The 21489-nt window shown below is 39.3% G+C and overlaps 1 protein-coding gene across 3 annotated transcripts in view; it reads left to right on the top strand.

Moving 5' to 3' along the window:
• The window catches only part of cfap221 (cilia and flagella associated protein 221), a 263805-nt gene that overhangs the window by 186190 nt on the left and 56126 nt on the right, over positions 1-21489 (top strand). For all 3 annotated transcript variants that reach the window (XR_015757537.1, XM_043693986.2, XM_043693987.2), the window contains 4 exons: positions 172-261; positions 7070-7165; positions 15511-15607; positions 18602-18726. Coding sequence is in view for 2 of the 3 variants with exons in the window: in XM_043693986.2 (XP_043549921.1) it covers positions 172-261; positions 7070-7165; positions 15511-15607; positions 18602-18726 (408 nt within the window). In the remaining variant the exon portion in view is untranslated. The remainder of the gene's footprint in view (positions 1-171; positions 262-7069; positions 7166-15510; positions 15608-18601; positions 18727-21489) is intronic.

Here is a 21489-nt window from a genome sequence, read left to right as displayed (position 1 = left end):
TGTTGCTAAATTTGGAGGCTTGGAGATTCTCTCAAAGCAGAAAGAAAATCATCTGTTTGTGTTTTCATTAAGCATCCATGCAGTAACTCCATTCAGAATTAATCTGAAGTGTGTTTTCCATGGCCTAGAATATCTAAGATAGGTAATAATATTGGTGTTTTCACTTTGTAGATACATTTGGATGTTCCTGTGCCAGAAAAAGAATGTGAAAGACATGAAATGAAGGTTTCGTTGAAGCGTGTTCTACGTAACATTGGACAGGTGAATTCAGTTTTCACAGTTAACATTGTACAAATCATTCTGTTTGGGTCTTTTTTTTGCCAGCTGGACAGCAGAATTCCATTTGGGCAGATGGTTGAAGAGGAAAGAATGCCATCCAATGTTTTTGTTAAATGAATCAAAACAATATTTTAATACAAATAAGAAATCAATCATAAAAGAACACAATATTCATGGATAAGTACTAGAATAAGATAAAAATTAGATTCCTTGTCCCAGCATGGTATAGTCAGAGATTTCTTATGAACAATTTAGAAAATCAAAATTTATAAAGTGTTGACAGAATTTGCTGCCAGTGGAGGTGATAAAAGGAATCCATGCAGACACTTATCTTTCTGTCCGAAAATGTAAAGCCAAGAAGAATGCCTCAGAATGATCACATTTTGATAACCTTCAGAAGAGATTACTTATTGGAAATAAAGAACAGTAAATGCAGGAAATAAATCAGCCTGTCTGACAGAAAGAGACAGAATTAATCGGTGAATTTTCCTGGACCATTGGAGGAAGAGTAAGAGATGAATGGGATTAGAAAGTCTATAAATTGACAGGGTAGGGATCCCGATGTGATATCACTGTCCGCTGACTTTCTCCAGGATGAAATTAAAGGAGAGCAGAAATACCCATTGCTGTGTAAACTTAGTAGTTAAGCATTTCCTAAGATCTCTTAAAAGCCAATTATTAGCTGCCTTAACAGTGAATTATGAATTTCCCAGTCATGAAATGTGTTTCTTAATGCATCAGTTCTGAAGAAGCGTCACTGCATCCAAAGCGTTAACTCTGATGCTGTCAGACCTGCTGAGTTTTTCCAACAATTTCTGTCTTTGCATCAGCAACTTGCCTTGGTCATTGAGGTGAGTGCCAACCAAAAAAAGCTGATTCAAGCAACTGACAAGCTGGAGGCTTTTTATTGGTTGAACTCAAAAGTTTCAACCATGGGCATCAAATACTTTCTCTTAAAGAGTGCTTTTACTGCTTTACATGTGATTACCAACAGCTTACTAATGTGCTTCCAATATTCATAGTGACATGGAAGTAGCAGCTCCACAATTCCCCTCAGCTGTGGTTCAAGAGCAATGATTCCACCATGATTGTAGCTGCAGTAGGAGCTTTTACAATAGCTTTTATAAGCAAATGAAGCAAACAGTATACTGCATTAAGTTTCAGTTAGAAGGATCTGGCATTTCTTTGGCTTAAGAGAAACACCCATTGTAGTGACTGTAATGAGGTCAGCCAGATCGACCTCATAGAATATGAGTTCCCTGATTGGACCAGATTAACAGCCCCAGTCAGGGAACCCTGGCTCCAGGATATTATCAGGATTGTCAGAGGATCTGTTCATTTTGAGAACTGGCTCTGACAGTTCAATGACACTCCACATATAAATTAATGGTAAAGTGGTGATGGGATACCAGCCTCTGTGGAGTTGTTTCAGTCATGATGAGAGAAAAGAAGGTCCTGAAGAGATTTGCTCACAACAACAGTAATCTTTGAGTTAGGGTAAGCATTTCTGACATTATGCCATTACTTGGGAAGCTTGACTCATTCAATCCTGCCAGCAAAGACTGTGCCCAGTATGTGGAAAGAATGTATTATTTTTCCAGGCACATGACATTGGGCAGATGAAAAGGAATGATTAATTCTCCTGACAGCTTGTCGACCCACACAGTTTTTAGATATAGACAGTTTAGCTTTCCTAGAGACATCAGATATGAAAACCTTTCAAGAGTTGACAGATTTAGTTAAGGAATATTATAATCCTAAGGTGCCTCTAATTCTGAGAAGCTATTGGTTTTATTTAGTTGTTCGAGAACCAGGGGAATCCATATTGGGATTTTTGATGAGGTTAAGGTGACTGGCAGAGGTTTAACCCTTAATGAGATGCTGAGAGACCATTTGGTATGTAGGGTTAATGATGTAACCATGCATGTAGCTGAAGCCCAATTGGACTTCAAAGAAACATTACAACTGACTTTATCATTGGAAAATGCGGCATGTGGAGCGCATGAGTTGCAGGGTATTCTGCTGGAAGTGGACACCCTCACCAGTCAAACTGAGCTTAGGGAACACCACTTGAATGAAGACAATTCCGTAGCCTCACTCAGAACATATCCTGAACAGAGGGACTCACAGCAAAGCCCCAAAACAAAACCAAGCCTCAGATAAATAGTTAACATTTTCTGCAGAATCCATTCCAGCAAGTCATTGTAGTTGCTGCTGGTTTGTGGACTTGAGATAGCAAAAGAGTCCCACTGCACCTAAATTGAGTAAGAGAACTCATAAGCCAGTATCCAGGAGAGTGCACACCCTAGAACATCTGTGTATATCTGGTCTGGAACAGTTAAATTGCTTAGCAACATCCAAATCAGAACCAAACAAAATAAATACCTGGTTAAATGTTCTGTTAGAGGTCAATACTGGCATGGCCATTTTAGTGATTGCAGAACCAGTTTTTAACAAAATTCGCTCTGGAGTCCAACTCTTAAGTTTGTACAAGACTTCAGCTAGACTGAGAATCTATATTGGGCAACAGTTAAGATTAAGGGTGCAACTTTGGTTCTGGTCTCAAATGAGAAACAGCTGGTTCAGTTCCCACTGAATTTAGTTAAAGGCTTGGGTCCAAGCTGAATGTGGTGAAATTGCTTGAGAAATATTCACCTTGATTGGTTCATCATTTTTTGATTAGATAATGGCTGCCTAAGTTAAGTCCTAACCAAATACTAGGAAGTGTTTCAGGAAGGCCCAGGGAACTATCAAAGGAGCCAAAGGCCAAAACTACCTTCCATTTTGATCAGGATGCAATTCTATGATTCTGCAAGGCCCGCCTAGTACCATTTGCATTATGGGCAAAAGTAGAGTCAGAAATCATAGGTTGAAGGTTGGAAAGCAAAGGAATCATCAAACCTGACCAGACTGATGGGTCTTTGTGGGGATGTTAAACAAATGGTAAACGGTTTTTGCAGCTGGATAAATACCCAATCCAGTATATAGAGGATTTATATGCAAAGCTGGCAAGGGGGCTGTCCTTCACAAAAGTGACATGAGCCATTGCAATTAGAGGAGGATTCCCAGAAGTATACTACAATTAATACCCATAAAGTTTGTACTAATATATGATACTGCCATTTGGGGTATCTTCAGCCTGTGCAATTTTTCAGCAGACGATGGAGAACATTTTACAAGGTCTACCCAGATTGCCATTTATCTGGATGATGTGCTAATAAAAGGGAAGACCAATAAGAAGCACTTAAAGAACTTGGACATAGTCCTGAAACATTTCTCTCAGGCAGATATATGCCTCAGACGGGAAAAATGAGTGTTCAGGCACCTCCAGTGACCTTCTTGGGCTACGAAGTTGACAAGACCGAGTTACAACCAATGGAAAATCAAGTGAGGGCGATCAAATGTACCCTGGCTCCCACATCTGTCTCGGTGCTTAGATCTTTCCTCAGGCTGGTGAACTATGACACAAAGTTCATACATAATCTGGGCTCCATCCTGACACCTTTGCATCAACTCCTAAAAAGGAGCAGCCATGGAAATGATCGCATAGCCAAGCCATAGCTTTCAAAGAAGAGAAAACAACAACGATCACCTTCTAAAGGTGTTTGCACACAATAATCCCAAGTGAGATCTGGTATTGACATACAGTACCTCGCCTTGTGGCAATGGGGTCGTATTAGCTCATAGCTAGCCCAAAGGAGAGGAATGCACAATAGCGTATGCAATATTGGCTCATGCAGAGTGTAAATATGCTCAGATAGAGGAATAAGGCTTGGCAGTCATATTTGGAGTCAGGAAGTTCTACCATAACTTTCCGGATATAAATTTGTAATAATAACGGATTACAAACTCCTGCTAGGTCCACTGAAAAGAGGACAATGCAGTGACGCCCAAATAGCTTCAGGCCAAATTCAGCAGTGGGCTGTAACACTAAGTGCATATAATTACAGTTTGGAACATCTTCCAGGAGGCCAAGTAGCAAATGCAGATGCTTTCAGCTGCCCTCTGTTGGCACATATACCCCTGGTAGCAGGAGAATCCATAATGCTTTTAAATTTGCTGGAGACTTCCAGTTTCAGCTGACAAAATCAGACTTTGGACACAGAATGATCTGGTCCTAGCAAAACTGAAATAGCTGTTGGTGATGCGGGGACCTGGAAAGACCAGATCACAGTAGTGGTTGGCATATAAAGGTTGGGAGCAAGAGTAATTGGCCCGAGCAAAGGTCGTGGTCAGATATTGGCTGAACTCCACCGTGGTCATCCATGGATTTCCAAAATGAAGGTGTTGGTGAGACGTTATGTCCAGTGGCCAGGATTGGATACGGACATAGCTGTGTTGGTGGGACAGTATTCAGAATTCCAACAGAGACACAAATTACTGCGAACAGCACTGCCACATTTGTAGAAATGGCCACATAAACTCTAGACTTGGTAACACGTAAATTATGCAGATCCTTTCATGGGCTCAATATTCTCAGTAAGTTTGGATGCCCACTCAAAGTGGTTGAACATATGTAGCATTCAATTATCAAACATGGGGACAATGACAGAAAAACTGCATACATCTTCCACAATACATGGACTCCCAGCAGTGTTGGTCATAGATGATGGGCTATTGTTTACCAGCAGGGAATTTGAGTATTTCCTAAAGTTGAATGGTATTCCTCATATAAGGACAGCTCCATACCATCCATCATCCAACGGTCTGGCAGAAAGAACAATCCAAACTTTGAAAGCAAGCCTAAAGAAACAGCCTAGAGATTCACTAAACACCAAACTGTCCCAGTTACTATTTAATTATAGGTCCCCCCTCAGGCAACCACAAGGATAGCTGAGGCAGAGTTGCTACTGGGGGAGAAGACTCCGCACTGTTAAATCTGATTTTCCTGGACCTTGTGGGGGGAGGAGGAGTGTGATATGACAGAAACACCAATGCTGGACACAAGACTCTGCTAAGTGAGAGAGACAGTTTACTCCAGGGAACAAAATTTTTTTTAGGAACTAGGGGAATGGCCCTGCATGGGTTAGAGGCATGGCTGAGGTGAGGTGAGGTCCAATGACATTGCGATGATCCTGAACAAGCACATGGGCCACATGAAAGCTGCAAACTTGCAAATGGTGGGGGAGCAAAATGTGCCTGGCTCCTCAACTGCCTATCCAGCAGTTCTGGAACCTGTGGGTTCTCTCTGTCTGTCAATCATTGAAGATAGCTATGAAACTGAGAGGGACACAATAGATATCACTGCCTCAATGCCTTTGCTGCCTGAAACAGGAGAATTAATTTCTTCCAAGATGCTCCAGACATAAGAGGTGAACTACAGTGCATTACATGCTGCCTGTATCCGAGGCAGAGTTGGAGGAAACTGATCCAGTGCTAAAATGCCCCAGGAAGAGCTAAAAAAACAGAACTGGCTTGTATCCTCGGACTCTGAGGGGAGCGATATAGAGATTGAAATTAGGTCAGCAAAGTGGACCTCATAGGATATGAGTTTCCTGACTGGACCAGATTAACAGTTCCAATCCAGCACCACACACTCGACTCTGATCCCCACCATCTGTAGTCCTCACTTTGTCCAAAGAAGCAGGTTCATGCTCGTCTCTCTCTGACTTCGCTTCTGTAAGAACCTGTGTTTGATTTTACCTTTTGTGCCAAGGGGTGTTGATGGGAATTATTGCAAGTATTGGGAATAGTATCATTAAGTTGGTATAATCTTTCTGGTTTTCAGATAAGTTAAGTTATTCTGTATTCTGATCTCTTCTGTTTGTGTTTCATTTGGTAATCTTGTAAATAAACTAAGTGGTTTGACCAGCTGCATCTCTCCTGGAATATCCACTCTCCACCTGCTTAAACAACTAGCAAAGTTAGGGTCTGGGCTACCTTCTTGATATATTTTGAGGGTCTGGCCCATAATGGTATTATAACACAAGGTGGAATACAATTCTGCTGTTGTTGATGGCTCTTTTTTTTCAGATTAGATTCTCTACAGTGTGGAAACATGCCCTTCGGCCCAACAAGTCACACCCAGAACCATTTCCCTCTGACTAATGCACCTAACACTAAAGGCAATTTACATGGCCAATTCACCTGACCTGCACATTTTTGGACTGTGGGAAGAAACCGGAGCACCCGGACAAAACCTGCACAGACACGGGGAGAATGTGCAAAACACGAGGATGGAATCGAACCTGGATCTCTAGTGCTGTGAGGCACCAGTGCTAACCACTGAGCTCCTTTCTGTTCTAAATCTATAATTTAGTGCAATTTTAGTCAGACAATACAATTGATGACTTTGTGTTTGTTTCTCTTATCAATGCTTTTTTGAACAGATGCATCCATAACAGGAAGGTAAGTGAGGATGAGGTCACGTTATTTTGCCCTCACTAACTATGTCTGCAATTGAGCTAATCTTGATGATGGACATTGAAATTTCCCAACCCTTAATAAATTCTATGTTCATTCTGTGTTTAGTTTAGAATGATATTTATTGGGCAGAATATAAAAAGAGAAAAAGTAAAATGGCATAATTTTTCATGTATTATATGTTTATATTTAATGACTATTTAAATAAATCTGTACAGCAGTTTATATAATGATACTTGCAAGAACACAGTCTTGTAGTTGCAGAGAATTATCTTAATTATTATTCTCATTGTTAATTACATTAAGATAATGATGCTCAAGTACAATTATGATGTGCAAAAATGCCAACGAAGAATCAACTTTGTTATTGTCAGAAATTAATGCGGCCAACTTAAAAATTTCTGATTTCTTGTTTATTTCCTTACAGCTTCCAAGCCATGTCCCTGAATTTGACCCTTATTCTAATGATCCCTGGCAAGTTCGACATGAGGCTCTCAAACACTTTCAGCAAGCTGCACGAAAGGTACAAACACATATCTAAGTGCATCAATTAATCCCTTCTCTAACAGCTTTTCTTGCAAAACACGAGGGTAAGTTTTTCTTATTATTTTACTATTAATGGCTAGTTTTACAGCCACAGGTGTAACAGAGTAATGTGAGCCATACAAAGACTGCATCCCCTAAATCAGTGCCAAAGTTATTGATCATGTGCAACAAAAGAAACGTGAAGCAGACAGAGGCTGGTAGCCTTCAAGTAAGTGCAGAGTAAGTTAGTGCTAACATCGCAAGCTTTAAGGGAGATCCTGCCCAGAGGCATGAGATTGATATTTGTCTTTGTGCATCAGTGATCTGCAAGTTATGTATGTCCCTGAGCTTCAAGCTGAAGGGTTGAACTGGTGTAAGAGTTGGTCAGGGAGCAGGCATGATGTGGTGAGGCTGATGGTTTGCTGATTTGTGCGGATGTAGGTTTGAGGAGGATGGTGGCTATGGATTTTGCAGGGGCATAGTCAGGAAGCATTGTGTGATGGCCTGGTCAAGCATTTGGCTTATTGCAGCAGCTAGGCATGCCCTGATTTATGTGTCGGAATTTGTACCATTTTGTTTCATGATGAAGAAACGAAGAACAGAAAGTGGCTTGTAAATAAGGTGAGCCGGGGCTTCAATAAGTTGCATGGAAATACGATAGTGACAGCTCAATGGCAAGATTCTGTTGTCTCCATTTAAAGCTTGAGGGGAAAAAATTGGAAAGGTCTTCTTACCATCAAGAGCTGATACAATTACATTGCTCAGCTTTCTTACCTTTGAACATGCTAAACCAGGCAGGGAAAGGTGGGGGAGGGGGGGGGTTGCTTTCTGCACATTATACCTTTATAGATGTTCTTGCATCGCTTGACCCTTTGGCAGCTAGCAGAAGCCACACGTTCCTGCCTCTCATGATGACTGCTGTCGATATATTTTCATCATCCTGTCCAGAGATGTTGTTTTTACACATCTCTGAAGCAGGTAGAACTTGAAACTCTTATATTACCACTGTTGTATTACCACTGCACTATGACAATCCTTGTAATTATGACTGATATAAGGTCATTTCAGGTCATATATTAATCTGCCAAAAGAAACACAGTCACCTTGGTAAAATTACTTAAGTAAGATAAAGAAATTAAATTACAATTTTAATTACATTGTTTTACATTCTTTTATGCCTCACACAATATTGTCTCTTTCTCATTATCTCATACATTGTCTCTTCTAACCCTTGGTTTGAAATAGAAAAAAACTTTTGACAGACCTTTCTCACTATTGTTTATATTGAAGATGGAAACAAGATTGAAAGTGCATAATTAAATATTAATATCCTGGAAGGCTATTCCTTTTCCTTTGATAGCCTTTCAGCCTGAAGTAGCCCAAGTTCACTTTATCTTTGGTCTTAAATATTACAACTTGATTGTTAGTTTGTCAAATTTAACGTGAGAAGATGTGCCTTGTGCAGTCTTCCTGTGCTCCTCAACAACCTTTCTTTCTGATTGAATGTCAAAGATATCATTCCCATTTTTGTGAAGAATCTAACCCATTGGTCTTCTGCCTAATGGTTTAGTTCCAAACTATTTTAAGCAGAAAGCTGATTTTATGTATTAGGGAGACTGTAAGTAGAAAGCTATAGGGCAGTTAGCTTGATATTTTAAGTTCAAGATAATCACACAGAGCCAACATTATGTTGTCAAAGGGAAGTCTAGTTCAACTAATTTACTGAAGCTCTTTGAAGTAGTAACATGTGCTGTAAATAAAAGGGAACCAGCAGATTTATTGTTTTTAAATTTCCAGAAAACATTTGGATAAGGTATTACATCAAAAGATATCGCAGAAATAAAAGTTCCTTGTGTCGGGGCTTGGCATGGATAGAAGGTTAGCTTGCTAACCGGAAGTAAGAATGAATGGGTCTTTTTACGGCTGGAGAAATGTCATGAGTGGTGTGCCACAGGGATTGATGCTGGGCCCTCAGCCTTTTACAATTTATATAAATGATTTGGAAGAAGAGATTGAAGATATGGAAGCTAAATTAGTTGACGACACAAAGATATACAGGAAAGTGAATTGTGAGATGTACAGAAGGAATGTAGGGATATAGATAGGTTAAATGAGTGGGCAAAGATCTGGTAAGTGGAGTACAATGTGGAAAGTGTGACATTGCAGAAAGAATTTAAAAAAGCACATTATCTAAATAGTGAAAGGTGCAGAGCTTTGCACACAAAGAGATCTGGGTGTCCTTGAGCATGAAACATGTAAGGTTAGTATAAAGGTACAGCAAGTCATCAGGAAAGCTAATAGAATGTTACAGTTTATTGTAAGGGAAATTGAGTGCAAAACATAGGGAGGTTATGTTTCAGTTATATTGAGTACCAGTGAGATTGCATCGGGAGTACTGTGTACAGTACTGATCACTGTACTTACAAAAGGATGTTAATGCATTGGAAGCAATTCAGAGAAGGTTTACCAGACTAATACCTGGAATAAGTGGACTTCCTCATGAGGAAATGTTAGATATTGCTGGGCTGTATCCTTTGGAGTTTAGAAAAGTCAGAGGTGACTTAATTAAAACAAGATCCTGAAAGAACTTTGCCAGATGAATGTTGAAAGGCATGTTCTTCTTATGGGTGAATCTAAAAATAAGCAGGTGCCCATTTAAAACAGATGAGGAAACATTTTTTTCCTCTCAAAGGTTGTGTCTTTGGAATTCCATAAAAGGCAGTGAATGCAGAATCTTTAAATATTTTTAAAAGTAACAGTAGATAAATTCTTGATTACCAAGGAAAAAAAGATTATTGGGACCAAGAGGCCTTCTCTTATTCCTTGCTCATACGTTGGTCACTTTTCTTCCCTAACTTTTTCCAATAATCTTAGTAAAGAAACTCTGCCCTGCTTCAATCTGTTCAATGATGTGTGACCCACATCAACTAAATCATTTTGTTTTTGATTGTATCTCTTCCATAATTCTCAACATAGCTTAAACATTGTTTAAGTAGCTATAATCATCAAGTGGAGGTGCCGATGTTGGACTGGGGTGGACAAGGTCGGACATCACATTACACCAGGTTATAGTCCAACAGGTTTATTTGAAATCACAAGCTTTCGGATCCTTGCTCCTTCATCAGTTGAAGCCACTTTGCCTGACAAAGGGGTGGTGCTCCGAAAGTGATTACAAACAAACCTGCTGACTTCTGATCATATAATCATCAAATCACAGAACTCTGTTGTAGAAAGAGGCTGATCATGTCTTTGACAACCAAAAAAGGAGCTATCTACATTTTCCAGCTCTTTTCTTATTCAGTCACAGGATGTGGGCATTGCTGGCTAGGCCAGCATTTCTTGCCCATTTCTAAACGTCCAGAGGACAGTTGATTAAGGATCAACTATATTGCTGTGAGTCTGGAGTCACATGTAGAGCAACCAGGTAAGGATAGCAGATAACCTTCCCTAAAAGGACATTGGTGAATCCAAGAATTGTATCTAGGTACTTGTACCTAAGATGTCGCCATAAGAAGGCAGACATTGTTAAAGCTTTTCACTGTACTCCTACTCTTAAAAAAAAGGATATTGTATTGAATCAGATGGGATTTTTGAACTATAAGCATCTGTTTCATTGTCATCATTAGACTGCATTTCAGATTTTTATTGAATTAAAATTCCACTATTTTCCATGGCAGGATTCGAGCCTAGGTGCCAGAACATTACCTGGATCTGTAGATTAATAGTCTAGGCCATCATTTCCTCTCAGTCATAGCCTTGTAGGTTGTGTCACTTCAAGTGTATTACTAAGTACTTTAAATGCAGTGAATGTTTCTTTCTCGAACACCCTTTAAGGCAGTTGGTTCCAGAATTCCACCACCTTCTGAATGAATAAATTCTCCTCAACATCTAATCCTTCTGCCAGTTAGGTCAATAACAAAAGGGAAAAAAGAAATAAATTATCTGCTTAGGCAATAGATTCTTTCTATTCACTCTATCAAGGCTGATCATGAATTTTGCATACCTCAGCTGAATGTCCCCTCAGTTTTGTCTGTTCCAAAGAACACAAAACTAGTCTAATATTTTCTCAAACCTGAACTTCTCCAGTCCATGCAACATCCTACAAAATCCCTTCTATACTATTTGGATCTCATCCTTTCTGTAAGTTGTATACAGAACTCTAACTAAGTAGTGTTTTATGCAGTTCTATCATAGCCTCCTTGCCCTTATATTCTGTTTCATGTAATAAATGAAAGAATCCAGTCCACCGTTAACCCCCATCTGGTATTTTTAGACATCTGTGAATTTGCACTCCAACATTCTTCTGAACCTCTGCACTTCTCTGTACCATCATTTATTGTGTAGTCTATTGCCTTATTTGCTGTTCCCAGTTCATTATCTCACATTTCTCCATGTAAAATTTCATTTCCATATTTTTCTGCCCACATGATCACTCCATGGCTAACTTTATTATTATTCAATTGTTTGGATGTGGCCTCACTGGCTTGGCCAGCTTTTATTCCCCTTCCTTTGATGCCATTGAGAAAGTAGTGGCGATCTGCCTTCCTCAACTGCATAACTCTATTTCGTATATGTAGCCCACGATGCCTTTCGGGAAGGTTTCCAGGATTTTAACCCAATAACACTGAATGAACTGTGATATATTTCCAAGTCAGGACAGTGAATGGCTTGGAGACAAATTTGTAAGCATCAGTGCAACTACCTTCCTTGGCCTGTCACATGTTCAGTACCCAGTGTAATGTAAATACCACCAATTAATGGGAAGGATGTAGAGGAACTAACCTGCAAGGAAATTACAGATAGGTGTAACCTTCATAGAGTGATTATAATGAGGGACTTTAATTGCCAGTATGTAGATTGGGATAATAGTAGTCTAAGAGTAAGTAAGAAGCAGGCTTTCCTAGATTGTGTTGAGGAGATTTTCTAGTGATGATCAAGTCCAAGAAAAAGGGAGGCACTGTAGACCTGATTCTTGGGCATAACATAGGCTAAGTAGATCAACTAACAGTGGGGGGACATTTAGGGGACAGTGGACATTGTAACTTAAGATTCAGAATGACTGTAAAAGAATGACATTGTTCAATCTACCTTTTGGAAAGCCAACTTCATCAGGATGAGACCAGCTGAGCTGAATAGATTGTAAACAAGGCTTGATGGCTAGAACAGTAATTGAATAATGGGCATCCTTCAAAGAAGAGATGGCTTGAACGTGGTCAAGGTATATTCCCACAAAAAGGTGGGATAAACAAATCAAGATCTCCCTGGATGACAATTGAAATAGAAATTAGGTAATCGAAGAAAAAATGTGTGCTTATGACAAATATCATGTGGTAAATATAGTTGAGAACCAAGCTGAATACAGTAGGGCCATAAGGGAGGTGAAAAAGCAAATAAGAGAAGGAAGAGGGATAATGAAAAGTCATTGGCAGCCAATATTAAGGAAAAATCCCTCTCCTATAATTACACCAATAGTAAAAAACTGACAAAAGGAGGAGTAGCAGCAATTAAGTCCTAGAAAGGGGATTTACATGAGAAGGCAAGAGGCACGGCAAAAGTGTTAACTAAATACTTTGCATCTGTCTTTACTTAAGAGGCCAATGTTGCTCAGGACTTGGTGGAAGTGGGAGAATCTCAATCACTGGAAGGGGTAAAATTGTTAAGGAGCAGATATTAGATTAACTTTCGATATTAAAGTTGATAACAAACTTTAATATCGAAAGATGAGAAGCATCCAAGACTGTGGAAATTGCAGGAGCACTGACAATTATCTTTCAATCTTCCTTCAATTTGGGAGTGATGCCAGAAGACTAGAGGATTGCAAACATGCACCCTTAATTTAAAAAAAAAGGGTTTGTGAAGATAGACCCAGCAATTACAGATCAGTCACTTTAACTTGTGGTGGAAGACTCCCAAACTCAATTATTTGAGATATAATTTATAATCATTTGAAACAATATGGGTTAATTCAGCCAAGTTAGCCCATTCATTAAGAGAAAATTATGACTAATACAACCGTCTTATGAGGGAAGTGATAAGTCACGGAGTGAAAAAAAGAACACAAAGTTAGCTCTGTGATAGAAAACAGTAACGATTAATGGGAGTTTTTCAAACAGGAGAAAAGTTTGTCATGGGGTTTCCTAGGATTTAGTATTGGGACTTGCTTTTCCTGACATGAGACCGTAAAACATAGGAGTGGAAGTAAGGCCATTCGGCCCATCGAGTCCACTCTGCCATTTAATTAATCATGGCTGATGGGCATTTCAACTCCCCACATTCTCCCCGTAGCCCTTAATTTCTTGTGAGATCAAGTATTTGTCAATGAATTAATAATACAGTTGCATGGCACAGCATCAAACGCCTTTTTGAAATCCATGCTCAGCACATAACAGCCTTTTACTTATCAACCCTCTGTTACTTAAATAAAAACACCAGCAAGATCATTAAACATAATTTTCTCTTAATGAAGTAGGCTAAATTGGCTGCCTGGAACATGTGTAAATGATCTAGACCTTGGTGTGCAGGTGGTAGTTTCAAAGTTTACAGGTGAATCAAAACTTGGAAGAATTAAAATGTGAGGATGAGCTATGGGAAAGAGAATGTAAAACTTCAAAGAGACATAGACACTTTGGTGGAATGGGTGGATAGGTGACAGATGCTGTGCAATGTTGAGTAAATCATTTAAACTTATGTTGTGACTGGTAGAGTAATGATTCTGATAGCACCAATAATATACTTTATCTATATTGTAATGAATACGTCTTCCAAGTTTCTTTAATACACATAAGATTATTTATTGAATGATATATAAGACAAATATAAAAACAAAGAACAAGAGTAGGCCACTTGGCCCATCAAGTCTGTTCTAACAACCTTCTAAAACCATGCTAAACTAGTTCAGCAATTACAGAGGAACCTCGATTATCTGGCATTCAATTAATCGAATTTTGGATTATCCAAACAAAATCACAATGCCCTGACACTTGGCTAACTATGTTATCCAGCACTCGATTATCCAGCATTCAATTAACCAAACAAAATACTCCCCGCCCTTGTCCTTCAGATAATCGAGATTCCTCTGGAGATGGAACCATAAAACAAATGTTACCAATGTCCAAAGTGACCCTTTTTAAAAATATAGATCAAGACATCCTTTTTTCCATAAACATTCAAAACTCAAGTTCTCAACTATAACAGAGTGACAGGGCAGGATTTATTTTTGGACTAGAAGCCTGTGACGAGCTGTGTTCCACAGGGATCAGTGCTGGGTTCACTTTTGTTTGTCATTTATAAAAATAATTTAGATGAGAATATAGAAGGTATGGTTGGTATGTTTGCGGATGACACCAAAATTGGTGGTACAGTCAACACTGATAAAGGTCATCTAAAATTACAAAAAAGATCTTGATCAATTGGATCAATGGGCTGAAGAGTGGCAGGTGAAGTTTAATATGGATAAGTGCAAGGTATTGTCTTTTGGTAAAACAAACAAGAGCAGGACTGATACAATTAAAATTAGGGCTTTGAGTAGTGTTGTAGAACAGAGAGACCTAGGGGTTCAGGTACATAAATCTTTGAAGTTTACATCATATATAGATAGGTTAGTTATGAAGGCATTTCGCACACTTGTATTCATTGCTCAGAGCATTGAGTCTAGGAATTGGAACATTATATTGAGAATATACAAGACACTTTTAGAGTGTCGAGGTCACTTTTAGAGTACTGTGTCCAGTTCTGGTCACCCTGTTATTGGAAAGATATTATTAAGCTTGAGAACATTCAGAAGAATTATATCAGAACGTTGCTGGGAATGGAGGGTTTTGAGTTATAAGGAGAGGCTGGGACTTTTGTCATTGGCACCTAAGAGGTTGAGGGGTGACCTCTTAGAAGTTTTCAAAACGTGGGGGTATTGATGAGGTGAATGGCAGGTGTCTTTTCCCTCGGGTGGGGAGTTTCAAGACTTGGGGCAATATTTTAAGGAGAGAGGAGAAAGATTTAAAAAAGACACACGGGGCATTTTTTTTAACAGGGAGTGGTTTGGAATGAGTGATGTGGAATGAACTTTCAGAGAAAGTGATGGATGCGGACATAGTTACAATGTTTAAAAGACATTTACATGAATAAGACATTTTTGGAGGGACATGGGCCAAGCACAGACACATGGGACTAGTTTAGTTTGGAATTATACTCAGCATGGTCTGGTTGGACCGAAGGGTCTGTTTCTATGCTGTACGACTATGACTGCATGAAAACTTTATAAAAACTTGCAACATTTCCAGTGCATTTATCAGAATCTTACATCACTTGTACTAATATTTTAATAACTGATGTTTCTTTTAATCCTAGATTATTATACAGTGCAGGGTAAACCATAGACTGATTTTGTTGCAAAAACTTGTCAAAAACTTGAAAAGACGATATGAAAGTAAGCTTTCTTTAAAAGGTAAGCAATTGGTTATTTTTGAAGAATTCTATAAATGTGTTGAGTACAATATATACCAGTAACTGTATATTTATAATTAAGGTATGTTTTATTTTTCATGTATCATAAAAAGTGAAAGCGTCACATTATTTAGAAAGTCAGAGTTTTTACAGCATGTAAAGAGACCCTTCAGCCCATTATGTCTGCACTGATCATCAATCAGCCATTTATTCTCACCCCATTTTGCCAGCACTTGGCCATAGCTTTATGTGATATGGCATGAAAAATCATTATTAAGTTATACTTTGGAAATATGATTACTAACTGATTTTGAATGTCTACATTTAAAAAGAAAAGGCAACTGAATTATGATTCTAAATTATTCAAACAGAATCTTGGTAAAATAGCCAAATTTGACCCAATTAATCCTTAAGATCAATATTATGTATCATTATAATGACTTACCAATAGTTGATATTTTGTTTTAAGAACTGGCAATGCGGCAAATTCTCAGTAATTCTTCTACTTTTAGGTGATTTTATTTTTTGTTTGATTCTTGTAGATTCATGTGTTTTAGTCAATGCTATTAATGGTAAATAGATTTCCTGTGTGCTATCAAGAGTTTTATAATGATCATATAATTTACAGAGACAAGTGAAAGGGATAGTCAACATGGTTTTGTGCGTGAGAAATCATGTCTCACAAACTTGATTGAGGTTTTTGAGGAAGTAACAAAGAGAATTGATGAGGGCAGAGCAGTAGATGTGATCTATATGGACTTCAGTAAGGCTTTCAACAAGGTTCCCAATGGGAGACTGATTAACAAGGTTAGATCTCACGGAACACAGGGAGAACTAGCCATTTGGATACCGAACTGGCTCAAAGGTAGAAGACAGAGGGTGGTGGTGGAGGGTTGATTTTCAGACTGGAGGCCTGTGACCAGTGAAGTGCCTCAAGGATCGATGCTGGGTCCTCTGCTTTTTGTCATTTACATAAATGATTTGGAGCTGAAAATGTGTTCTTCAGGAAGGCTCATGCCCGAAACGTCGATTCTCCTGCTCCTTGGATGCTGCCTGACCTGCTGCGCTTTTCCAGCAACACATTTTCAGCTCTGATCTCCAGCATCTGCAGTCCTCACTTTCTCCTAGATAAATTATTTGGATGCGAGCATAAGAGGTATAGTTAGTAAGTTTGCAGATGACATCAAAATTGAATGTGTAGTGTACAGCGAAGAGGGTTACCTCAGATTACAATAGGATCTTGACCAGATGGGCCAATGGGCTGAGCAGTGGCAGATGGAGTTTAATTCAGATAAGTGCGAGGTACTGCATTTGGGAAAGCAAATCTTAGCAGGACTTATACACTTAATGGTGAGGTCCTAAGGAGTGTTGCTGAACAAAGAGACCTTGGACTGCAGGTTCATAGCTCCTTGAAAGTGGAGTCGCGGGTAGATAGGATAGTGAAGAAGGCGTTTGGTATGCTTTCCTTTATTGGTCAGACTATTGAGTACAGGAGTTGGGAGGTCATGTTGCGGCTGTACAGGGCATTGGTTAGACCACTGTTGTAATATTGCATGCAATTCTGGTCTCCTTCCTATCGGAAAGATGTTGTGAAACTTGAAATGGTTCAGAAAAGATTTACAAGGATGTTGCCAGGTTTGGAGGATTTGAGCTACAGGGAGAGGCTGAACAGGCTGGGGCTGTTTTCCCTGGAGCGTCGGAGGCTGATGGGTGACCTTATAGAGGTTTACAAAATTATGAGGGGCATGGATAGGGTAAATAGGCAAAGTCTTTTCCCTCGGGTTGGGGAGTCCAGAACTAGAGGGCATAGGTTCAGGGTGAAAGGGGAAAGATTTAAAAGAGACCGAAGGGGCAAGTTTTTCACACAGAGGGTGGTACATGTATGAAATGAGCTGCCAAAGGAAGTGGTGGAGGCTCGTACAATTGCAACATTTAAGAGGCATTTGGATGGGTATATGAATAGGAAGGGTTTGGAGGGATATGGGCTGGGTGCTGGCAGGTGGGACTAGATTGGGTTGGGATATCTGGTCGGCATGGACGGTTTGGACTGAAGGGTCTGTTTCCATGCTGTGCATCTCTATGACTCTATGAACTGATGGTAGCTAGGAAAATGTCAGTTTATATACAGAAGATTAAAGTAGCAGGCCCAAAGAGAGAGAAGAGCAGTTGGACAGAGAAAATAGTGGATAATGTCCTGGCTAGGAAAGTGAATAGCAATTAATGGGATTGTTAGTGACTAACAATGGGTGGTGCGTAATGACAGACTATGTGATAACGAGGCCTAGTTATGGGATTTGGGTTAAGGACATGGGAGAGCTGATGGCTTAAAGCTATTGTACTCAATATTTAGTCTGGAAGGCTGCAGGGTCCCCAGGCGGAAAAAGAGGTGTTCTTCCAGCTTGCACTGAGCTTCGCTGGTGCTCTTCAGCAAGCCTGAAACAATGTTAGCCAGTGTACAGTGAGGTGTGTTAAAGTAGCAGGCAACTGCAAGACACAAAGACCCTGAACTTCCAGTTGCCTCCTTGTTAATCATTTTCCTGTCTGTGAAAATCTGAAGCCAATCCTGCAGCATCAATAGAATTGCCTTCAGCTGTCAGCTAGCGAAAATCCTATGACTCTTTTGAAAGAGAAACAGGATGAAATCCTTTGAATATTCAAATAATTTTCTCTGAATTGTCTCTTTGATGTGTAGGGGAGAGCAGAAGATCTATTCATTCTGACACACTGACTGACATTGGTGAACATATGTGCATCTGCTTGGTAGAATTTAAAGACAAAATTTTGAATGGAATGAAATTCTAATGAATATAAGGTCTAGCCCCAAATTTCAGTCCCTATCAGCTTCATTCTCCAGTTCCTATCTGAGCATCTACTCATTATCCATTGTCAGGCTGAAACCAAACTTTGGATTCTATGACAACATTGAATAAAAAGATGACCTTCTCTGCACTTTTTTTCTCTTGAAATATTTTCCATTCTTTTTCTTCCTCAACAGAGAGCAGCATACTTTCCATTGGCAGGACAGTTCAGGAAAGTGAAGATAGATATTATTTTGAAATAGGAGACATTCAGCCTTTTACGTTCCCTTATTACGTTTCCCCTGATTGGAAGGATGAATTAGTAAGTAAAGTATATAAACTTTGAGAACTTTAATTATGCATAATTAATGACAATCAAATCAAGATTCCAATTTATACAATTTTTTTAATATATTCTTCATTTAAAATAATAAAACAGCTCTCATCATTTAACTAATTCATATTGCTTACTTGATATTGCTCATGGCAAGAAATGCTGTATACGCCCATGTAGCATTCATTGCAAGAGAAACAGAGTTCATAGATAGAATTTAATGAAGTCTGGTGGAGCAAGCTTGATGATGGCCATGGAATCTGGAAGAACTGTGTGGGAGGCTATACAATCAATTCCCAGGGGCAGGAAAACTATTCCACAGTTCTCAGGGGATGGGAAGGGGCCAACAGAGAAATATCATCTGCTGAAAGCAAGAGTCAATTAAGCTCATTAGCCATTTGCAACCAGTTATCCCTGAGTTCTCGAGGATTTAATTGGACTTGCATGGTGGGTCTCCCATGTCTGCTGCATAATGGGCGTTCTTCTTTGAAAAGCCCCAGCAACACCATTCCTTCAATCCCCATCCCACCTCTCTCCAGATATCCCCTGATGATCCCCGAGGAAGGCCTTGGTGTATTACCAGCAACAGCTACAACAGCCAGTGGCATTGACAGGATCTTGTGGACAGGATTTCCATAATGCTGGAGCCTTGATTGAGTAGGAGACCGAATACATCAATGATCTGAATTTCAGATTATCCGAACAAGATCTCAAAGTCCTGATGCTTAAGTAGACTGTATTATCCGAACTAGGCAAAAGTGAGGACTGCAGATGCTGGAAATCAGAGTCTAGGTCAGAGTGGTGCTCTCTAATCTCTCCACCCCGGAGGCTCCCTGCCTTCATTCCCGATGAAGGGGTTTTGCCCGAAACGTCGCTTTTCCTGCTCTTCGGATGCTGCCTGACCTGCTGTGCTTTTCCAGCACCACTCTAATCTAGACTGTGTTATCTGAACATTCAATTATCCAAACAAAATACTCCCTGTCCGTGTTGCTCGGATAATTGAGGTTGCCCTGTACTGTTGAAGTAAATTTCTCTTCAAATTTAAATAGCATTAGCCTCTCATAGAAAGGTGAACTGGGGCTCCCACCAGTTCACCAGTTGCTATGCAGGCGAGCAAACTACTTTTTGCCCAATATTTCAGGTTGATGACCATACTATTTTTTGGCAGTAGACTATAAAATAACCACAAAGTGTAACATAAATTTATCATTTAATAGATTATTTTGGAGACCTTGCAGTCAAAAAGGTACAATAGATTAAAGTACAGGGAAAATCATAAGGAATAATGACAGTACACTCAAGATGTTATGACAGACACTGGAGAATGTAATGTGGCCCACCTAAAATCATTCATCCAGACAAAATTACCCTGCATTCAATTCAATTGTCTCTTGAATGATGCCAACATTTTTGTTTCGATTAACAGTGTAGATCATTTTAAATTTCTAATTTGCAGCAACAACAACTTGGATTTAAATAGCATTATTAGGGGTAGACACTGAACATTGTTACAACCATTTTCTTCAGGGAAACAAGAAGAACAACCAACTTCGAAGTGCCAATGTGTTTGTTATTTTATTAAAATCACTATTTACTCTGTATCTTTCTGATACATATTATTTGCTTTCTAATGTAAGTTTGTGCATTATTTCACAGTATGTTCTACATTTAAATGTAGATTGACATTTCACAGATATACTGAATAAATAGAGACAATTTGTATTATCATGACTTAATGTTAGTTTTTTAGTTTTAAAAAGTCCTCATACATGATAACAAATACTCACATGATTTCTGTCAGCATAATGTCTCAAACCTTTGGCTCATGGTCATGTAAAACAGCATTGCTGCTAGAATCTTAAAGTCACAGAGACATACAGCATGGAAATACATCCTTTAGTCCAACCTGTCCCTGCCGCCAAAGTTTCCCAAACTAAAACGAGTCCTGCTTGTATGCATTTGGCCTATATCCCTCTGAACACTTCTTATTAATGTACTGATTCAAATGTCTTTCAAATGTTGTAACTGGACCTACATGTACCACTTTCTCTAGCAGCTCATTCCACATACAATCCATCTTCTGTGTGAAAATGTTGCCCCGCAGATCCCTTTTAAATCTTTCTCTTCTCACCTTATAAAATATGCTCCTAGTTTTGAACTCTCTCACCCTAGGAAAAAGACCTTTGCTATTCATCTTATCAATGCCCCTCACAATTTTATAAACCTCTGTAATGTCACCCTTCAACCTCCGACATTCCAGTGAAAAATGTCCCAGTCAATCTTTAGTCCCAGCAACATCCTGGTAATTGTTTTCTGAAACCTCTCCAATTTAATAATATCCTTCCTATTGCAGGGCAACCAGAATTGTACATAGTACCAAAATGGCTTCATCAATGTCCTGAACAAGAGCACTCCACCTTCATCAATCTTTTTGGTTACATCCTTAAAAAAGCTCAATCAAGTTTGTGAGACATATTTGCCAGGAACAAAGCCATGCTGACTACCCTTAATCAGTCATTTCTTCTCCAAATGAATGTAAATCCTGTCTCTCAGAATCCCCTGCAACAACTTACCCACCACTGATGTCAAACTCACAGGCCCATAGTTCCCAGGCTTCTCCTTACAGCCATTCTGAAATAAAAGCACAACATTAGCTACTCTCCAGTTCTACAATACCTCACCCATGGCTATAGATGATACAAATGAATGAGATTCATATTTATTGACTACAGCTCCACCTTCAACACCATA

The sequence above is a fragment of the Chiloscyllium plagiosum genome, unplaced genomic scaffold (genome assembly GCF_037043375.1).
Source record: "Chiloscyllium plagiosum isolate Xiang-an unplaced genomic scaffold, Cpla_swu_hap1 HiC_scaffold_7, whole genome shotgun sequence".
NCBI lineage: Eukaryota > Metazoa > Chordata > Chondrichthyes > Orectolobiformes > Hemiscylliidae > Chiloscyllium > Chiloscyllium plagiosum.
Note: the sequence above shows the minus strand (reverse complement) of the source record. Positions and strands in the feature narration are given on the sequence as shown.